Source organism: Antedon mediterranea, chromosome 7 (genome assembly GCF_964355755.1).
Source record: "Antedon mediterranea chromosome 7, ecAntMedi1.1, whole genome shotgun sequence".
In the NCBI taxonomy this organism is placed as follows: Eukaryota; Metazoa; Echinodermata; class Crinoidea; order Comatulida; family Antedonidae; genus Antedon; species Antedon mediterranea.
The window spans coordinates 18050127-18068174 of NC_092676.1; the positions used below are offsets into that span (position 1 = coordinate 18050127).

Below are 18048 nucleotides of genomic sequence, written 5' to 3' on the forward strand. Positions count from 1 at the left end.
CTTCAATCAGAGAGATTATTGGCCAAAGTGTACATAGACTTATTTGTTCTATAATTTTTATCCATGTGGTTTTAGGTCGTGTCTTGACTTTTCTAATTGATTCAGATAGAGTTCATTGCGCTGGGATATCGTAGTCTAGATGAAGAAAGTGTCCACACCATGTCAAGCGTCTTCTCTTTATAACTCTGTTCCATTTTTCTTCATTTGTGCTGTTATATAAATCTATATTTGTTATTATATTAGACCATCTGGAATGATTAATGTTTAAGTTAAATGCCTTCAGTTGATTATGTTGCTATTAACTATGATTAATGAATTGTGAGTAATAATAATGCAATATGTACAAAACATACTTACAAGTATTGCAAATTGTTCAATCCATGAAATATATCAGCTGGTAAATTACTAATTTGGTTATTATCCAACCATCTGCAAAAACAAAAAACATTTAAAAGTGAAGTTTGACTACTTTATACTACCCATAGTTTCACTATTTTGTTTCTTTAGTTTATTTTAACATACTTTTGTATCCAACTTTTAAAATTTATGTATGATCTTGTTTATAAAAGAAAGTTGAAGAATTAATGTTTTTATTTAATATGATTAACTTAAATTAATCATTTCATAATTATTTTACAAATGTTATAATAAATTGCAATTATTGCTATTCATCATCATCACAAACACTGAACGTCATGTGACATAGTGCACTTAAGATTTCTTCAATCAGAGAGATTATTGGCCAAAGTGTACATAGACTTATTTGTTCTATAATTTTTATCCATGTGGTTTTAGGTCGTGTCTTGACTTTTCTCATTGATTCAGATAGAGTTCATTGCGCTGGGATATCAGAGTCTAGACTAAGAAAGTGTCCACACCATGTCAAGCGTCTTCTCTTTATAACTCTGTTCCATTTTTCCTCATTTGTGCTGTTATATAAATCTATATTTGTTATTATATTAGACCATCTGGAATAATTAATGTTTAAGTTAAATGCCTTCAGTTGATTATGTTGCTATCAACTATGATTAATGAATTGTGAGTAATAATAATGCAATATGTACAAAACATACTTACAACCATAGCAAATTGTTCAATCCATCAAATATATCAGCTGGTAAATTACTAAATTGGTTGTCACCCAAAACTCTGCAAAAATAAAAAATGAACAACATTTAAAAGTGAAGTTTGTCTACTTTATATGCTACCCATGGTTTCACTATTTTGTTTTCGTAAGTATATTTTAACATAATTTTTTATCCAACTTTTGGAATTTATGTATAATTATTTTGTTCAGGGAACTTAACATTGCAAGTTGAAACAGAATTCATATCTTATAAAAGAGAGCACTGTGAATATGTCCATTAAATACAATAATTTGTTTCATTGTGGTTAAAATCAACACATCAAAAATATTTGATTTATATGAAAATAATGTTGAAAAATTAATGTTTTTTGTTTAATATGATTAACTTAAATTAATCATTTCAAAATAATTTTACAAATGTTATAATAAATTGCAATTATTGCTATTTATCATCATCATCATCACGTACACTGAACGTCATGTGACATAGTGCACTTTTAAGTCTTAAAAGACTTCTCCAATCAGAGAGATTATTAGCCAAAGTGTACATAGACTTATTTATTTTTTCTTTTTGCATCATTTTCTATAATTTTTATCCATGTGGTTTTAGGTTGTTCTCTTCTGTCATTGATTCAGATAGAGCTCCTTGTGCTGGGATATCATAGTCTAGACAAAGAAGGTGTCCACACCATGTCAAGCGTCTTCTCTTTATAACTCTGTTCCATTTTTCCACATGTGTGCTGTTATATAAATCTATATTTGTTATTATATTAGACCATCTGGAATAATTAATGTTTAAGATAAATGCCTTCAGTTGATTATGTTGCTATCAACTATGATTAATGAATTGTGAGTAATAATAATGCAATATGTACAAAACATACTTACAATTCTAGCAAATTGTTCAATCCATGAAATATATCAGCTGGTAAATTACTAATTTGGTTGCCCCACAAAGATCTGCAAAAATAAAAAATGAACAACATTTAAAAGTGAAGTTTGTCTACTTTATATGCTACCCATGGTTTCACTATTTTGTTTTCTTTAGTTTATTTTAACATAATTTTGTATCCAGAAAGTATATAAAAAGTTGAAAAATTAATGTTTTTATTTAATATGATTAACTTAAATTAATCATTTCAAAACAATTTTACAAATGTTATAATAAATTGCAATTATTGCTATTTATCATCATCATCACGTACACTGAACGTCATGTGACATAGTGCGCTTTTAAGTCTTAAAAGACTTCTCCAATCAGAGAGATTATTAGCCGAAGTGTACATAGACTTATTTATTTTTTCTTTTTGCATCATTTTCTATAATTTTTATCCATGTGGTTCTAGGTTGTTCTCTTCTGTCATTGATTCAGATAGAGTTCATTGTGCTGGGATATCATAGTCTAGACAAAGAAGGTGTCCACACCATGTCTAGCGTCTTCTCTTTATAACTCTGTTCCATTTTTCCTCATTTGTGCTGTTATATAAATCTATATTTGTTATTATATTAGGCCATCTGGAATAATTAATGTTTAAGTTAAATGCCTTCAGTTGATTATGTTGCTATTAACTATGATTAATGAATTGTGAGTAATAATAATGCAATAAGTACAAAACATACCGTATTTTCCGGAGTATAGGTCGACCCCAAGTATAAGTCGACCCCCAACTTTGACCTAGAATATCGTTGATTTTGGTATGACCTGAATATAAGTCGACCCCCAAAATCGGCTAATAACACAACTTACTTTAAAGTTCAAAGAAGGCTAGAAATGTATGAAATGTGGTTGTTTGTTATACAATTATTAAAGTGTAGGCCTAATCAATATCGGACGGACGTAATCACAACGGCTTCGCCGCCGTCTTCGCCAGCCTATAATAAATGACAGCGATGTAGCGTTACAGTACTTGCCATCAGCGATGTTTTTTCGCGTCACTCGAATAAATTAAAACGAGTTTTTCGTTAGGAGGCTTATTAAATTGTACAGGCGAGTAGTTGTAAATCGCGTTATCTGTAAATGTACACGCGCCGGACTGAGGAGAATTTATTTATGAATAGACATGCGCAGTAATTGTAATTACGAACAAACAAACAAACTGCGCATGTGTATAGATGAAAATATCGCGCAATAACAAACATGCTGCATGGACATTCCAACATCGTGTAGTTCGTTTGTGGTGTGTGTTACGATGTTTTCGCGTGTGAATACGAAGCATATGAAACACAAACGAAAACTATTTATTCTTAATTATTTTAATAAAAGCGTAATATAAACATCAACATTAATCTGTGTTATATATTAATAGTACTTGTACCACCAGTACTTGTTGGAGTTGTATTATTTTGTACAATGTAGGTATTATTAAATTGAAAACTCCTGTGAGTGATTGATGATAGGCCACTGACCTTGCTAGGCCTTGACAGCTGACGGCTTTTGAACGAATTTTTTCGGCTTGATTTTTTTCAAAAATCGCATGGTCGGAGTATAAGTCGACCCCCCGATTTTGCAATTAAAATTTTCCCACAAAGTCTCGACCTATACTCCGGAAAATACGGTACTTACAATCCTTGCAAATTGTTCAATCCATCAAAAACACCAGCTGGTAAATTACTAATTTGGTTGTCATGCAAATATCTGTAAAAACAAAAAATGAACTGTATATTTAAAAGTGATGTCTGTCTAGTTTATGTTACCCATGGTTTCACTATTTTGTTTTTTTTTTAGTTTAACATAATTTTTATGCCAAACTTTTATGATAATTTATGTATGATCTTGTTCAGTGAAAACTTTTAACATTGCAAGTTGAAATAGAATTCATACCTTACAAAAGAGAGCACTGTGAATATGTCAATTAAATACAACAATCTGTCTCATTTTGGTTAAAATCAACACATTAAATTTTTGATTTATGAAAATAATGTTGCAAATTTAATTTTTTTGTAATATGATTAATATTACTTACATAGACGATTCACAATTATTTTGTAAATGTTACAATAAATTTCAATTATTATTTTCAACTATGATTAATGAATTGTTAGTAATAATAATACAATATGTACAAAACATACTTACAATCTTTGCAAATTGTTCAATCCATGAAATATATCAGCTGGTAAATTACTAATTTGGTTGTTATCCAACCATCTGAAACAAAAATAAACAACATTTAAAAGTCAAGTGTGTCTACTTTATATGCTACCCATGGTTTCACGATTTTGTTTTCTTTAGTTTATTTTAACATCATTTTTTATCCAACTTTTAGAATTTATGTATGATTATTTTGTTCAGTGAAAACTTGTAACATTGAAAGCTGAAACAGAATTCATATCTTACAAAAAGAGCACTGTTACAACCGCTAATGTAGAAAACGCCAGCTAATGTCGAAACAACCGTTAATGTAGAACAATCCACCGCTTATGTAGTAAAACCTCCAGCTAATGTAGAAATACCAACAGCTTATGTAGTAAATAAAAATCAACACCAGCTAAAGTAGAAACAGTCAACAGCTTATGTAGTAACGAAAATTGCCTCCCAGCTTATGTAGTTACTATCGCCAGCTAATGTAGAAAATGTTATATATTTTACAAAAATGTCTAATTCATGTGCAAATGCATCGATCTTTACTTAGCTATCAGTCTTTCCACCTCTCGTAAGCAACCAACTTTCTAAAATGACCACACATCGTAATAAGCTACCATCTCTGTTAAGGGACCGCTTCTCATAATCGACCACGTCTCGTAAGGGATCACCTCCTCTCGTAAGGGACCGCTTCTCATAATCGACCACCTTTCGTAAGCGACCACACCTCTCGTAAACGACCACCTCTTTTAAGGGACCACGACCTCTTTCTCCCTATTAACGGACCGCTTCTCATAATCGACTATCTCCCGTAACAACGACCTCTGGTAAGTGACCACCTCTATTGAACGTCCACCGTTTCTATTAAGGGACCGCTTCTTATAATCGACCGCCTCTCGTAAGTGATCACCGCCTCTCATAAGGAACCGCTTTTCATAATCGACCACCTCTCGTAAGCGACCACCTCTTTTAACGACCACACCTCTCGTAAGTGACCACTTCTTTTAAGGGACCACGACCTCTTTATCTCTATTAAATATTCAATGATGAGAAGCGGTCCCTTAACAGAGACAGTGGTCGTTCAATAGAGGTGGTCACTTTCGAGAGGTCATTGTGATGGGAGATGGTCGATTATGAGAAGCAGTCCCTTAATAGAGGTGGTGGTCCTTTAAAGTAGGTCGTCACTTACGAGAGGTGGGGTCGTTAAGAGAGGTGGTCCTTTAAAAGAGTCGTCACTGACGATTATGAGAAGCGGTCCTTTAATAGAGAGAAAGAGGTCGTGGTCCCATAAAAGAGGTGGTCACTTATGAGAGGTGTGGTCCTTAAGAAAGGTGGTCGTTTACGAGAGGTGGTCGATTATGGGAAGTGGTCCCTTATGAGAGGAGGTGATCCCTTACGAGACGTGGTCGATTATGAGAAGCGGTCCCTTAACAGAGATGGTTGCTTACGATGTGTGGTCGTTTTAGAAAGTTGGTTGCTTACGAGAGGTGGAAAGACTGATAGCTAAGTAAAGATCGATGCATTTGCACATGATTTAGACATTTTTGTAAAATATATAACATTTTCTACATTAGCTGGCGATAGTAACAACATAAGCTGGGAGGCAATTTTCGTTACTACATAAGCTGTTGACTGTTTCTACATTAGCTGGTGTTGATTTTTATTTACTACATAAGCTGTTGGTATTTCTACATTAGCTGGAGGTTTTACTACATAAGCGGTGGATTGTTCTACATTAACGGTTGTTTCGACATTAGCTGGCGTTTTCTACATTAGCGGTTGTAACAAGCACTGTGATTATGTCCATTAAATACAACAATCTGTCTCATTTTGGTTAGTAACCAACGACTTAAATATATTTGATTTATATGAAAATAATGTTGAAAAATTAATGTTTTTATTTAATATGATTAACTTAAATTATTCATTTCACAATTATTTTACAAATGTTATAATAAATTGCAATTATTGCTATTTATCATCATCATCACGTACACTGAACGTCATGTGACATAGTGCACTTTTAAGTCTTAAAAGACTTCTCCAATCAGAGAGATTATTGGCCAAAGTGTGCATGGAATAATTTATTTTTTCTTTTCTATCATTTTTATCCATGTGGTTCTAGGTTGTTCTCTTCTGTCATTGATTCTGATAGAACTCCTTGTGCTGGGATATCAGAGTCTAGACAAAGAAGGTGTCCACACCATGTCTAGCGTCTTCTCTTTATAACTCTGTTCCATTTTTCCTCATTTGTGCTGTTATATAAATCTATATTTGTTATTATATTAGGCCATCTGGAATGATTAATGTTTAAGTTAAATGCCTTCAGTTGATTATGTTGCTATCAACTTTGATTAATGAATTGTGAGTAGTAATTTTTTTTTTTTCTTTTCTTTTCTTTATTAAAAACAAACCAATTGGCAGCAAATCTGCTGAATTGCATGGTAAGGGACAATATACATTCAAAAGACAAGTAAAGTAATAGTCATCATTAAACAAAATTATCACAATTACAAAATATATGTAAATTTAAACATAAAGTATAAAAAATATAGTCATATTGCAAGGATATAGTATACATTATTACTTAATTACAGTATAAAAATATAATCTTAAATTTAAGTTGCAGTATTTACTTTGATTTCTTAATTAAGGTTTACATCAGTCGACTTCAGACAATTAAATAATTACAATTATACATTTACAAAAACATTAAATTCAAAATTAAATGAGAATTAAAAATAAATTGAGTCAAATTCAAGAAATTTCTACTAGGCCTATATGTCAAATTGATTAATATTTGGTTACATTATACATTTATTTTCTTTTATTATTTAATCAATACTGTTGAGGCAGCGAGTGAGAAACGGGATTGCACTGTTTCCATATCTATTTGTCTTATTTTTGGGGACCTGGTATGTATTACTTTTCCGTAAGGCCATATTATGCGTACTCATATTTCTCGGAAACCACTCAGCATATCTATACGCATTAGCACATTTCTTTGCAAATTCAATGCATAGTTGGTAACGTCTCTCAGTCATAGTATGGAGTCCCAACTGCTTCAGTGACTCCGTGTATGATACGTAATCCGCACCAACGATAATGCGGCATGCTCTCTTTTGGATTCGCTCCAATTGGCAGGTCTGTTCCTTGGTTATACTGCTATGCCAAACCGGGACAGCGTACTCACTTATTGGGCGAACATAACACGTATACACGGAGATCAAATCTTCAGTCGGGACACCAAACCGTTTGAGACGTGATAGCATGTATAGTCGTCGACTACTTTTACTAATAATATCGTTAAGGTGGGACTGCCAGCCAAGATTGGACTGGACAGTCAGGCCCAGAAGCCTGGTCTCAGACACCGCCTCAAGCTCCACCCCAGCGATTTGAAGGTGAGGAGGGTTAGGCGGTTCCTTCATAAAACAAACCTGCATAACCTTGCACTTACTGGGGTTGAGCTCGAGACGGTTGTCCGTTGCCCAAGCATCCAGATCCTGAACATCCACTCCAATCTGGCTGGGTTGATTTGCGGGACGAACTTCTACAAGGCTGAGGTCATCAACATACTTAAAGCTTTTAGCCAGAGACTCCTCAGAGGCATTATTGATAACAACCATGAAGATTATGGGGCCTAGCTTGGTGCCTTGTGGGACTCCACAAGAAAGCGTCTCCCACCGTGACAAGGCAGACTGGTATTGCACTCGTTGGCGACGAGATGTAAGGAAGTTTGTTATCCATGGCAGTAACTCGCTTCTGACACCAAGCTCGAAGAGTCTCTGAATAGCTAAAGTATGATCGATACAGTCAAACGCCTTGGAGAAGTCCGTCACAATAAGGGTGCCAACATTCTTACCCTTGTCTGTACCTTTAAAAAACAAATCAAGTATTTCAATAAGACAATGGGCAGTGGATGATCCTTTTATGCCACCATATTGGTTACGATCAATTTCTTTACCTATATCTTCCATAACCCAGTTGGAAACAAATCCTTCGCAAGAATCGATGTCAAAGATATTGGTCTTAATTTAGAGATTGAGGCAGGGGTAGTCTTTGGGATAGGGGAAATTGTGGCATCCTTCCACATTTTAGGAACAATTCCCTCTTTTAGAGATGAGTTAAATAAGTCACAAATGGGAACAGTGTCGATTCGACGGGCCTGACATGGAGAAATTGAATTGAAAATTACGGAACAATATTCAAGGTGAGGACGTATAATAGATTTGTATAAAGATAAAAGTGCCCTGCCGTCGTTCATAAACCTACAATTTCTCCATATTAAGCCCATCATTCTATTAGCTTTTGACAACACATGATTAATATGTGAACAAAAATTTAATTTACTATCAATAAAAATACCTAAATCTTTCCATACATAAACCATCTCAAGATCATGTCCATTCAAATTATAATTGAAGAGCACAGGCCTTTTTTTAAGTGTTATAGATAAATATTTGCATTTATTAGCATTCAGTTTTATCCCCCACTTCTCCGTCCATTCCACGAGACCATCCAGATCCTCCTGAAGTGAAAAAGCATCCTGTGGAGTGGTAATCACTTTGAACAATTTCAGATCGTCAGCAAATGAAAGAGACTCGGAATGATAAAATTTTAAAGGAAGATCGTTGATAAATAAATTAAACAAAAGCGGGCCCAGGATCGAGCCCTGCGGAACGCCCGATAACACAGGGAGCCAATCAGATGTCTCTCCCCCAATGACAACACGCTGTTGTCTATTAGTTAAATAGCTTTTAAACCAACTTAAAAGTGAACCGGATAAACCAAATTTTGAAAGTTTAAAAATAAGCAAATCATGGGAAACGGAATCAAAAGCCTTAGAGAAATCAGTGTAAATCACATCGCACTGCTTCTTGCTGTTAATTGCATCGTATGATGTAGCAAGAAGCAGTGCGAGGTTGGTTTGACATGATCTCCCAGAGACAAAACCATGCTGCCTAGGACTTAAAGCATTAGCAACATGTGATGACAAACCATCATGCACAATGCGCTCAAAAATCTTAGACATAGTAAGCAATAACGAAATAGGACGATAGTTACAGATTAGTTTTTTGGGACCACTCTTGTGAATTGGGACAATATTAGCGTGTTTCCAAGATGAAGGAAAAACCCCAGAACTGTTGGCATTTATAGCTTCTGCTATTGCTTTGTTATCATCCGGTTGGACCCCTGGGACAGTAATAAGGGCTCGCTGTTGGCATTTGTTTGTTATTAGTTGAATACCTTTGTGCCAGCCAGACGGGTCACTTGACTTAAGATTTTGAATGCAATCTCTGTAATGGAATTTCTTTGCCTGATCTATGAGTCGTATAACTTTGTTGCGCAAGAAACGCCAGAGAAACATCTTTTTCTCGGCAAAAGCAATCTGTCGTTTTCTAATTAAGTCTTTTTCTCAGTAGAGATCCATGGTTTGTCCTGAGAATGATGTTTAATTAATTTAGTAGGGAAGTGATTGTCAATTGCATCCTGAACGGTAGTGTAAAATGCATCAGCCTTATCAGATGTAGAGGATGCATCAAGAACTTCATACCAAGGATGATTGGTTATCCATCTTCCAAACTCATAAATACAATGTTTACGTAATGGCCTAACTAATCGTTTAATTTGTTTACCCGTTTTACTACAACCGATTGGTGGCAGGTAGATGGTATTATGATCGCTTCTTCCAATCGGAGAGCATACAATAGGCTTCTTATAATAGTTCTTTAAATTAGTAATTACCAAATCTAATATGGCATCACCCCGAGTAGGCTGGTCTATAATCTGCTTCAACGAGTGAGCTCTACACGTACGTACGTAGGACGTACTCGAAGCCATATGCATTCCAATTCATCTGGGACAATGATGTTATTTAATGTACTTACAGGTAGGCTGTCCTTGACATAAACGGCCACTCCACCCCACGCTTTCCACTTCTCTTTGTAGTAAAAACATTAAACCCGCTTACTGCTATATAGTCATTATCAACCTTATCTGATTGCCAGGTTTCGGTAATAACAGCGATATCGGTGGTACTGACATCAGTTTGTTTCAATAATATTTCAAGTTTTTCGGGTTTTTTCAATAAAGATCGGGCATTAGTAAGGAACACACCTGGAAGAAACTTAGCAGTGAATTTTGCTGTTAATTGTGCAGGTAAAACGTATGCGAGTACAGGCGGTGGGCGAATATGACAGATGGATGGAACTGCTGGTCTGTTTCTAAAAATTACCTGTATCGGGCGTTTGATTTTCCGACCACCCCGTCTACCTCTACGAAATGCGGTTTTAAGTATACCAAGATCATCAAGCTTGTGCTTTATACTAGATGAAAGTTTAGCACCCTTAAGTGCAAGTGACTTCAACGTCTTAGCATTGTATACATACCGCGTTCGAGTGTAGGGCAGCTTCACAAGTGTAGAAAACAATAGTCTCATACATTCAGCTATGTACCACCTGTTGATTGCGTTCGCTACGTACCACCACTGGTGTAGAGCGTTGGGCCTAGGCAATTCTGTATCACTCATGTTGATAAATTTGTTACAAAAATCGTGCAAATGTCTACAGGTCTTGTCGAAAATCAGTAATAATAAACTGCATTCATAATACATACGGTCACGGAAAAATATCACTTGGAATTCAACAAAAACTGAACAAAATAACAAGACAAGAAAAGTGTGACTGCTACCAAGCGCCACCAGATACCACAATACTGTATGTACAAAACATACTTACAAGTATTGCAAATTGTTCAATCCATGAAATATAGCAGCTGGTAAATTACTAATTTGATTTCTCAAAATATCATATATGTTACTATAACTCGTGTTCTGCACGGTCTTTTTCTGCCTTAATATGTGGTTTTATACTTTGCATGGACAAGTATAATAACAACGCACTTTAATAAAAGTACTTTGACAAATTATTAAAATGAAAACAAATTGTATCACGAATAAAATTCGGAACTAACTGTATTTACGGCCATTGGTTTGTTATACACTATCCCTTCACTTTAAAATATATGTAGCTGTGCTGTGTAAATTAGATGATGCTGTGTAAATTAGATGATGCGCGCAAACACACAACGAAAGTATTAAAATGCCAAACTATATCATTAATATGTATTATGTATATGTATATGTATATAATATGTATTAATTATTTGATATGTAGAGATAAAAAAAAAGTGGACAAAAATCAAATGAAAAACACATTGCTGCACAAACACGAATTGTTAAGTTTATTGGGCAGACATCTCGGTCCTAACGGGACACAGGAAGATAGCCTACAGTTATTCCTGCAAGCTTACTCAATAAAACTCAGCTATCGGGATTTCACTCGAAAAATGTCTTATCAAATCTCCCTATGTAATTTTATAATACAATTCCCCACAATATATTCTGATTCTTTATGGCGTATATTTAATTTGATCTTTATTAATTTGCAGTATAATTCCTATTATTTAACTACTGTACCTTCACACACGTGTGGTATGTTTTAAAATAAACAAAAAACTGAAATGGCTATGATTAATGGCCAATTTTTTTTTCTTCTTCCAAAGGGACACTGTATTGATTGATGGAAAGTGCCTGTTTCCAGTCACCTTTAGGGTCAAATCTATTATTTTAACGGCTCCCTTGTGTATAAAAGAGAGAAAATATTTGAAACTAAGGTGAACTTATCTTAAACCCGGAAATTACTTTGACCGGGAAGAATTGAAATTGAGAGGAAAATCCAATGTTGAAATCATAAATGTTGTTAAAAAACTCTTTATAATATCTTCCTAAGATATAAATATGGAACAATAGCGTCGGCGTGCACACTAATGTTATCAAATCTACGTTTCGCGGTACATCTCGGATAGATAAGGTAGGTATCCAAGGCGGAGATTTGTACCAAAGTTTTTGCATTGTGCTCGCCTACGTCAGAATTAACCATAATTTATATATAGATAATAACGATTTACACACGTGGGCTTACGCTTTTTTTGCTTACATAAAAAAAAAATGTTAGCCTAGCGTTGCATGCTCCAAGCATGGAGGTCTATTTGTTACATCCAGTGATTTGTAAAAGTCGGAGGCTGGATGGCAATCTATAGTGTTATCGCAGTTCAAGAATTGATTCTCCATGGAGAGGGAACCAACATGATGGCGGCTACAATCGACCAATCAGATATGCCCTACGCAGTACGCACTACGCCTGTGTTAGTTTAGTTTAGTTTAGTTATAATGGGAAAGTTTAGGCGAGTGCCTTTTTAACCCCATATCAACTACATTGTGTCGATGCGATTCTTGAAGGTGTTAGTGGTCTCAGAATTAACAACGTCAGCTGGTAAACTGTTCCAATGGTTTATTACTCGTTGCGAGAAGGTATGTCTTCTACAGTTCAATCCTTTATGGAAAATAGGCTTGAAAAATCTCAGGTGATGTCCTCGAGTAATTCTGCTAATATTACTTCTCATCTGGAAAAAGTCATCCTTGAGCCTATCTGCATGAGAACGATGCGCAACGCGCGTTAAGCACATGAACGCGAACGCATTCTATATGATCCTCGTCAAAGGTCAAAATTAGGAGTTTATTGACAGTTTTATGATTTTTATTACATTAGAACAAATACAAACAAATACTTTGCGAGTAATTTGAGACCACAATTATCACTTTTTGACCAGTGGTTGATGAGATATTCATATGGCCAATTTCTTGACCAGTGGTCAGAAAAGAGTTTCTGTCCACTTTTGGCAACAAATTACCCATTAGAGTGAATAGAAATATGGGTCTTCTGAGTAGTTTGGCACAAAAATATTCCAATACACCCAGTAGTTACCAAGTTACGCACAGTCCTGACTTTGACCATATTGACCTTTTGGCCCCTGTACTGACCAAGCATTCCAATTTTTTTTCGGCCAACAGCAAAAAATTGATTTGTATAGATATAAGGAAGCAAAAAAACATTGTTAACATACTTTGCTAGAGGGTGCACGTAAACCCTTTCTGGCTCTCCAACTAAATATATTACCAATGGCATTTAACCGATTATTAAAATTTTGTAGTAAATTACTCTCATACTATTTTTAATTGGTTTATTTATTTTTTTGGCAGAAAGAGAGGCCAACAACACTGTATTGCATTGTCAGCTGGTATGATATAGCTTATTACTTTATTGGTCTTAAAATCAAAGAGGCAATCAATAACTTTTCAAGATTGGATTCGAGACAATTACAGTTTCTTGAAAAGGAAAATATACTACTTACTGCAAATAGAAAAACAAATTATGCAGTTCAGGGCTATTGTTAGGATAGATAAATATGAACTTCTTAGAGTGTTAAAATATAGAAAATTAAAATGTTCAAATAATAACCTCAGTTGACAGTTTACCATTTTACTTTTAACAAAGTGAATCACCTGGCTTATATTTTAGGTCACATCTAAGAACTCTGATACTTCATGCAAAACAACACATAAAAACCGAGTGAAAACATTCTGTTGTTTTAGAGAAAAAAAATTATTGTTATAACACACTATAATAGGTAAATTTAAACTTACATCGATTGAAGACTTGATAAATTATTATCCTTAAAGATATTTAAAACCCTCTCATCATACCCTTGCAGCCACCTATGAAATAATAAAATAAAACAATTTGTCAAAAACTAAACAAATTTATTATTGTCTTGAAGACTGATCATGATGATGGGACTGATATATCAGTTCCATCATTACAATTATGGACAATTTAATATTGGTGGTATAATACATACAAGAACAATTGAAAACTATCTTTGGGCATCTTCTTATTAACTATTTATCATTTGGGAAAGTTAAATGTTGATTTTATTTCACATACTTTTTCCAATGATAATGAAATATGAGAGGGTAAAAACTTACCTGTATAATTAGTGTTCGCTGTAAATTCAGTTTACTTATTAACTACACATACTTTATCTAACTAACAACAGGACGCTGAGCTTGACTTGCCAACATATGCTATCATAACGAACGTGTATTGAAATGATGTCAACCTTCATTTTGACAATGTTGACATTAAAATGCATAATAAAATCAGATGATGTTTATACTCACTTTATTGTTATGTTTCACCAAAAGCTGCCTCTTATATACATACCTTAATGTACACATTTATTAATTTATATTGAAAGTGGGAAGGGTTTTGTATATTAAAGCAAGGCTATCAATAAGTGTGCGGATTATGGATGGTACCGTTTTGGTACCCACAGATCAGTCAAGCGTATACGGGGTGGAGACTTGTTTCGAAACTAGAGTTACCCTGCCTTTGATCTGGTCGAGCTCAGCGTCCTGTTGTTAGATTGCCTTGCACATACACATGTTAGTAAGAGAATATTTTGGCTTTAGTGAGAAATATGATAGAAATGTATTTTTCTGGAAATAATTCAATATTTTCTGATATTACATAACATCAGATAATTATCAGATATTATTCTATAATTCTTTAATTTGTATTTATATTGGAAACACAACTAGTAATTCTTTTAATATTAAGCCTATATTATATGATTTGAGAAATGGTAGGAAAGAAACTTGCTGTTGGTGAATTAGCAATACTGAAGGAAACTAGCAGTAAGAAGACATTGAACATCTTAGGTAGAATAGCCAAGGTGGTAAATTAATGTATATTATAAAGACATCAAAAGTGTCAAAAAAGAACCCTGAGTTGAATAGAACAATCAGGCTTTCAACTCATGAACATTTTCAATAAAACTATAAAACATTCACAACACATTATATTCTTAACTAAATTTTGATTAATTAATCTGTCACTTAAATGTTGAATCGATGTGCATGTTGTAAAGTACTAGACATCTATTAGAGGCCTAAATACTTTAAACTGTGTTATGTATCTATAAACCTGTTGTAAAGTACTAGACATCTATTAGAGGCTAAAATACTTTGAACTGTGTTCTGTTTCTATAAACCTGTTGCAAAGTACTAGACATCTATTAGAGACAAGAGTGAGTGAGTGGCCGAGCGGTTAAGATAGTGGAACCGTAATCATGTAGCCATAACATCGGCAGGGGTTCGAGGCTCACTCACTCCATGGTTCTGGTGGTAGAACGAGTCTTCTCGGATAAGGACTATAAACCGTAGGTCCAATGTACACAACTTGCTCGTGTGCACTTTAAAGAACCTAGTACATCTTTCGAGATGAGTAGGGGGTTACCCCGGTGTATTAGTACATCACAGCCACTGATCACCAACTGGGCCCTCTGGGAGATCAGTCTTTGACTGAAGAGATTACCCAGTATAAAGATAAAACAAACAAACAAACAAAAATACTTTGAACTGTGTTATGTTTCTACAAACCTGTTGCAAAGTACTAGACATCTATTAGAGGCCTAAATACTTTAAACTGTGTTATGTATCTATAAACCTGTTGTAAAGTACTAGACACCTATTAGAGGCCTAAATACTTTAAACTGTGTTATGTTTCTATAAACCTGTTGCAAAGTACTAGACATCTATTAGAGGCTAAAATACTTTGAACTGGGTTATGTATCTATAAACCTGTTGTAAAGTACTAGACATCTATTAGAGGCTAAAATACTTTGATCTGTGTTATGTTTCTATAAACCTGTTGCAAAGTACTAGACATCTATTAGAGGCTAAAATACTTTAAACTGTGTTATGTATCTATAAACCTGTTGTAAAGTACTAGACATCTATTAGAGGCCTAAATACTTTAAACTGTGTTATGTTTCTATAAACCTGTTGTAAAGTACTAGACATCTATTAGAGGCCTAAATACTTTGAGCTGTGTTCTGTTTCTATAAACCTGTTGCAAAGTACTAGACATCTATTAGAGGCTAAAATACTTTGAACTGTGTTCTGTTTCTATAAACCTGTTACAAAGTACTAGACATCTATTAGAGGCTAAATACTTTGAACTGTGTTCTGTTTCTATAAACCTGTTGTAAAGTACTAGACATCTATTAGAGGCTAAAATACTTTGAACTGTGTTCTGTTTCTATAAACCTATTGCAAAGTACTAGACACCTATTAGAGGCCTAAATACTTTGAACTGTGTTCTGTTTCTATAAACCTATTGTAAAGTACTAGACATCTATTAGAGGCCTAAATACTTTGAACTGTGTTCTGTTTCTACAAACCTGTTGTAAAGTACTAGACATCTATTAGAGGCTAAAATACTTTGAACTGTGTTCTGTTTCTATAAACCTGTTGTAAAGTACTAGACATCTATTAGAGGCTAAAATACTTTGAACTGTGTTCTGTTTCTATAAACCTGTTGCAAAGTACTAGACATCTATTAGAGGCTAAAATACTTTGAACTGTGTTCTGTTTCTATAAACCTGTTACAAAGTACTAGACATCTATTAGAGGCTAAAATACTTTGAACTGTGTTCTGTTTCTATAAACCAAAGTGATTAAAGCACTTGACACAACCAACAATCAAGCACACAAAATTCACTAAATATTAAACTATTTCAAAAGATTGATTGTAAAATTTACTTTTTTTAAATTTAATTTATGAATGTTAGTACTAGGAGTGTCAAGAATCATTAACATTGTATACTTACATGCGTTCTAAAGGCTTATACTTATTCATCTTAATGATCAATGCTGCTATGTCACTCCATGGCACTGTTTTCTTCACACACTTGATGTCAAAATACAAATTGTATTGATCCTCTATACCATAACATATGCAATCAATTGGACATTCTGTGGTTAAAACATAAATGTTAGATAAATATTTAAAAAAAATAGAACTTTACATAAGCATAGGGATGGTATTGTCCTGATTATGATAGATACGCCCTCCACAAAATGTGTATTTATTTTCATCTTTCTGGTTTTGTACCTTCTTCTTTCTAATTTTTTTTTTATATATATATTGTTTGAATTGATGGAAGCCAAAGTGAACCATGTTATATATCAAGTAACACAAGTAGACACTTAAGATATTAGATGGAGAAATGTCAATTGAGATGTTAATAACATTCTTGCATTAACAATGCTATTTTTATCTAAAAGACATTCTGATCACATGATTGGCCATAGAAACAGAAATTTAGCACAAAAAAAACAAAAAGAAATCGTCATACAGTAGATAATCAGACACAACACAACAGAAAAAAAATCATTTGAATATATCATTACATTTTAAATACATATTTTTTATTTTTGCTATGTTTTATTTATTCAGTTGAACATTCCATACCTTACCTTATACTGCATGCCAGTATAAAGGAAGTGTAGGTTAAACAGTAGTGTAGGTTGGAGACAGCATAACAAAAACAGAGTTGGATCATTAGATACCAGTTCAGGGATTTAAGAGTAAATATCAGTCATTAAATTGTATTAGAAGTTAGTAATAGAACCACGAAAGAAATCAGTCAATACTAAATACGAGCATTAAGCAAGTATAAGGTTCATTAAACTTACTGATTTCACAATGAAGACCAACATATTTATCAGGACAAACACATGTATTATTTGACATGTGACATGTACCTCCATTCTGACATGGATTGCTGTTACACATAGTATCTTCAGTTCCTAACAAAATAAAACAAACTGTTAAAGTGAGAATTACACACACCATCTTTGATTATAATATTTCTATATACCACAGCCTATAGGCCTACTTTACTATGTACAGTATATTCTAGTCAACTTAATAGACTTTTTCTTTGAACTCCATCTAAAAGAGGCAATTTCATTTTAATACATAAAAAAAGAAAGTATGGTAATTGAGTCTAAATTGCAAGTAGGCCTACTTAAGTGATAACTTTGTCAAAGTGTAGATACTCAGAATGAATGAAAAATAAATGATGAAGAAACCCAAAAGAACTTTACATACTTTTCAATTCAATTCAATTC

General features: G+C 33.9%; 1 protein-coding gene and 1 long non-coding RNA gene across 2 annotated transcripts; both read right to left on the reverse strand.

The window, feature by feature from the left end:
• Positions 1-1108: 1108 nt before the first annotated feature.
• LOC140055310 (uncharacterized) lies at positions 1109-2890 on the reverse strand. The gene is made up of 3 exons (XR_011846658.1): positions 2708-2890; positions 1976-2047; positions 1109-1149 (listed from the first exon to the last, which is right to left on the reverse strand). It is a non-coding gene; the product is annotated as an uncharacterized lncRNA (long non-coding RNA).
• A 10819-nt stretch (positions 2891-13709) lies between these two features.
• LOC140054827 (uncharacterized) lies at positions 13710-17711 on the reverse strand. Its single transcript, XM_072099920.1, has 3 exons — positions 17611-17711; positions 16743-16887; positions 13710-13785 (listed from the first exon to the last, which is right to left on the reverse strand). The coding sequence occupies exons 1-3, from the start codon at positions 17708-17710 to the stop codon at positions 13710-13712; spliced, it is 321 nt and encodes a 106-aa protein (XP_071956021.1). The 5' UTR covers position 17711.
• Positions 17712-18048: the final 337 nt, after the last annotated feature.

Coding starts and splice junctions, on each gene's coding strand:
- LOC140054827 (XM_072099920.1), bottom strand. CDS start 17,710: ATGTGTAACAGCAATCCATGTCAGAATGGAGGTACATGTCACATGTCA. Junction 16,888..17,610: donor TGGTCTTCATTGTGAAATCA/GTAAGTTTAATG, acceptor TTTTAACCACAG/AATGTCCAATTGATTGCATA. Junction 13,786..16,742: donor TATAAGCCTTTAGAACGCAT/GTAAGTATACAA, acceptor ATTATTTCATAG/GTGGCTGCAAGGGTATGATG.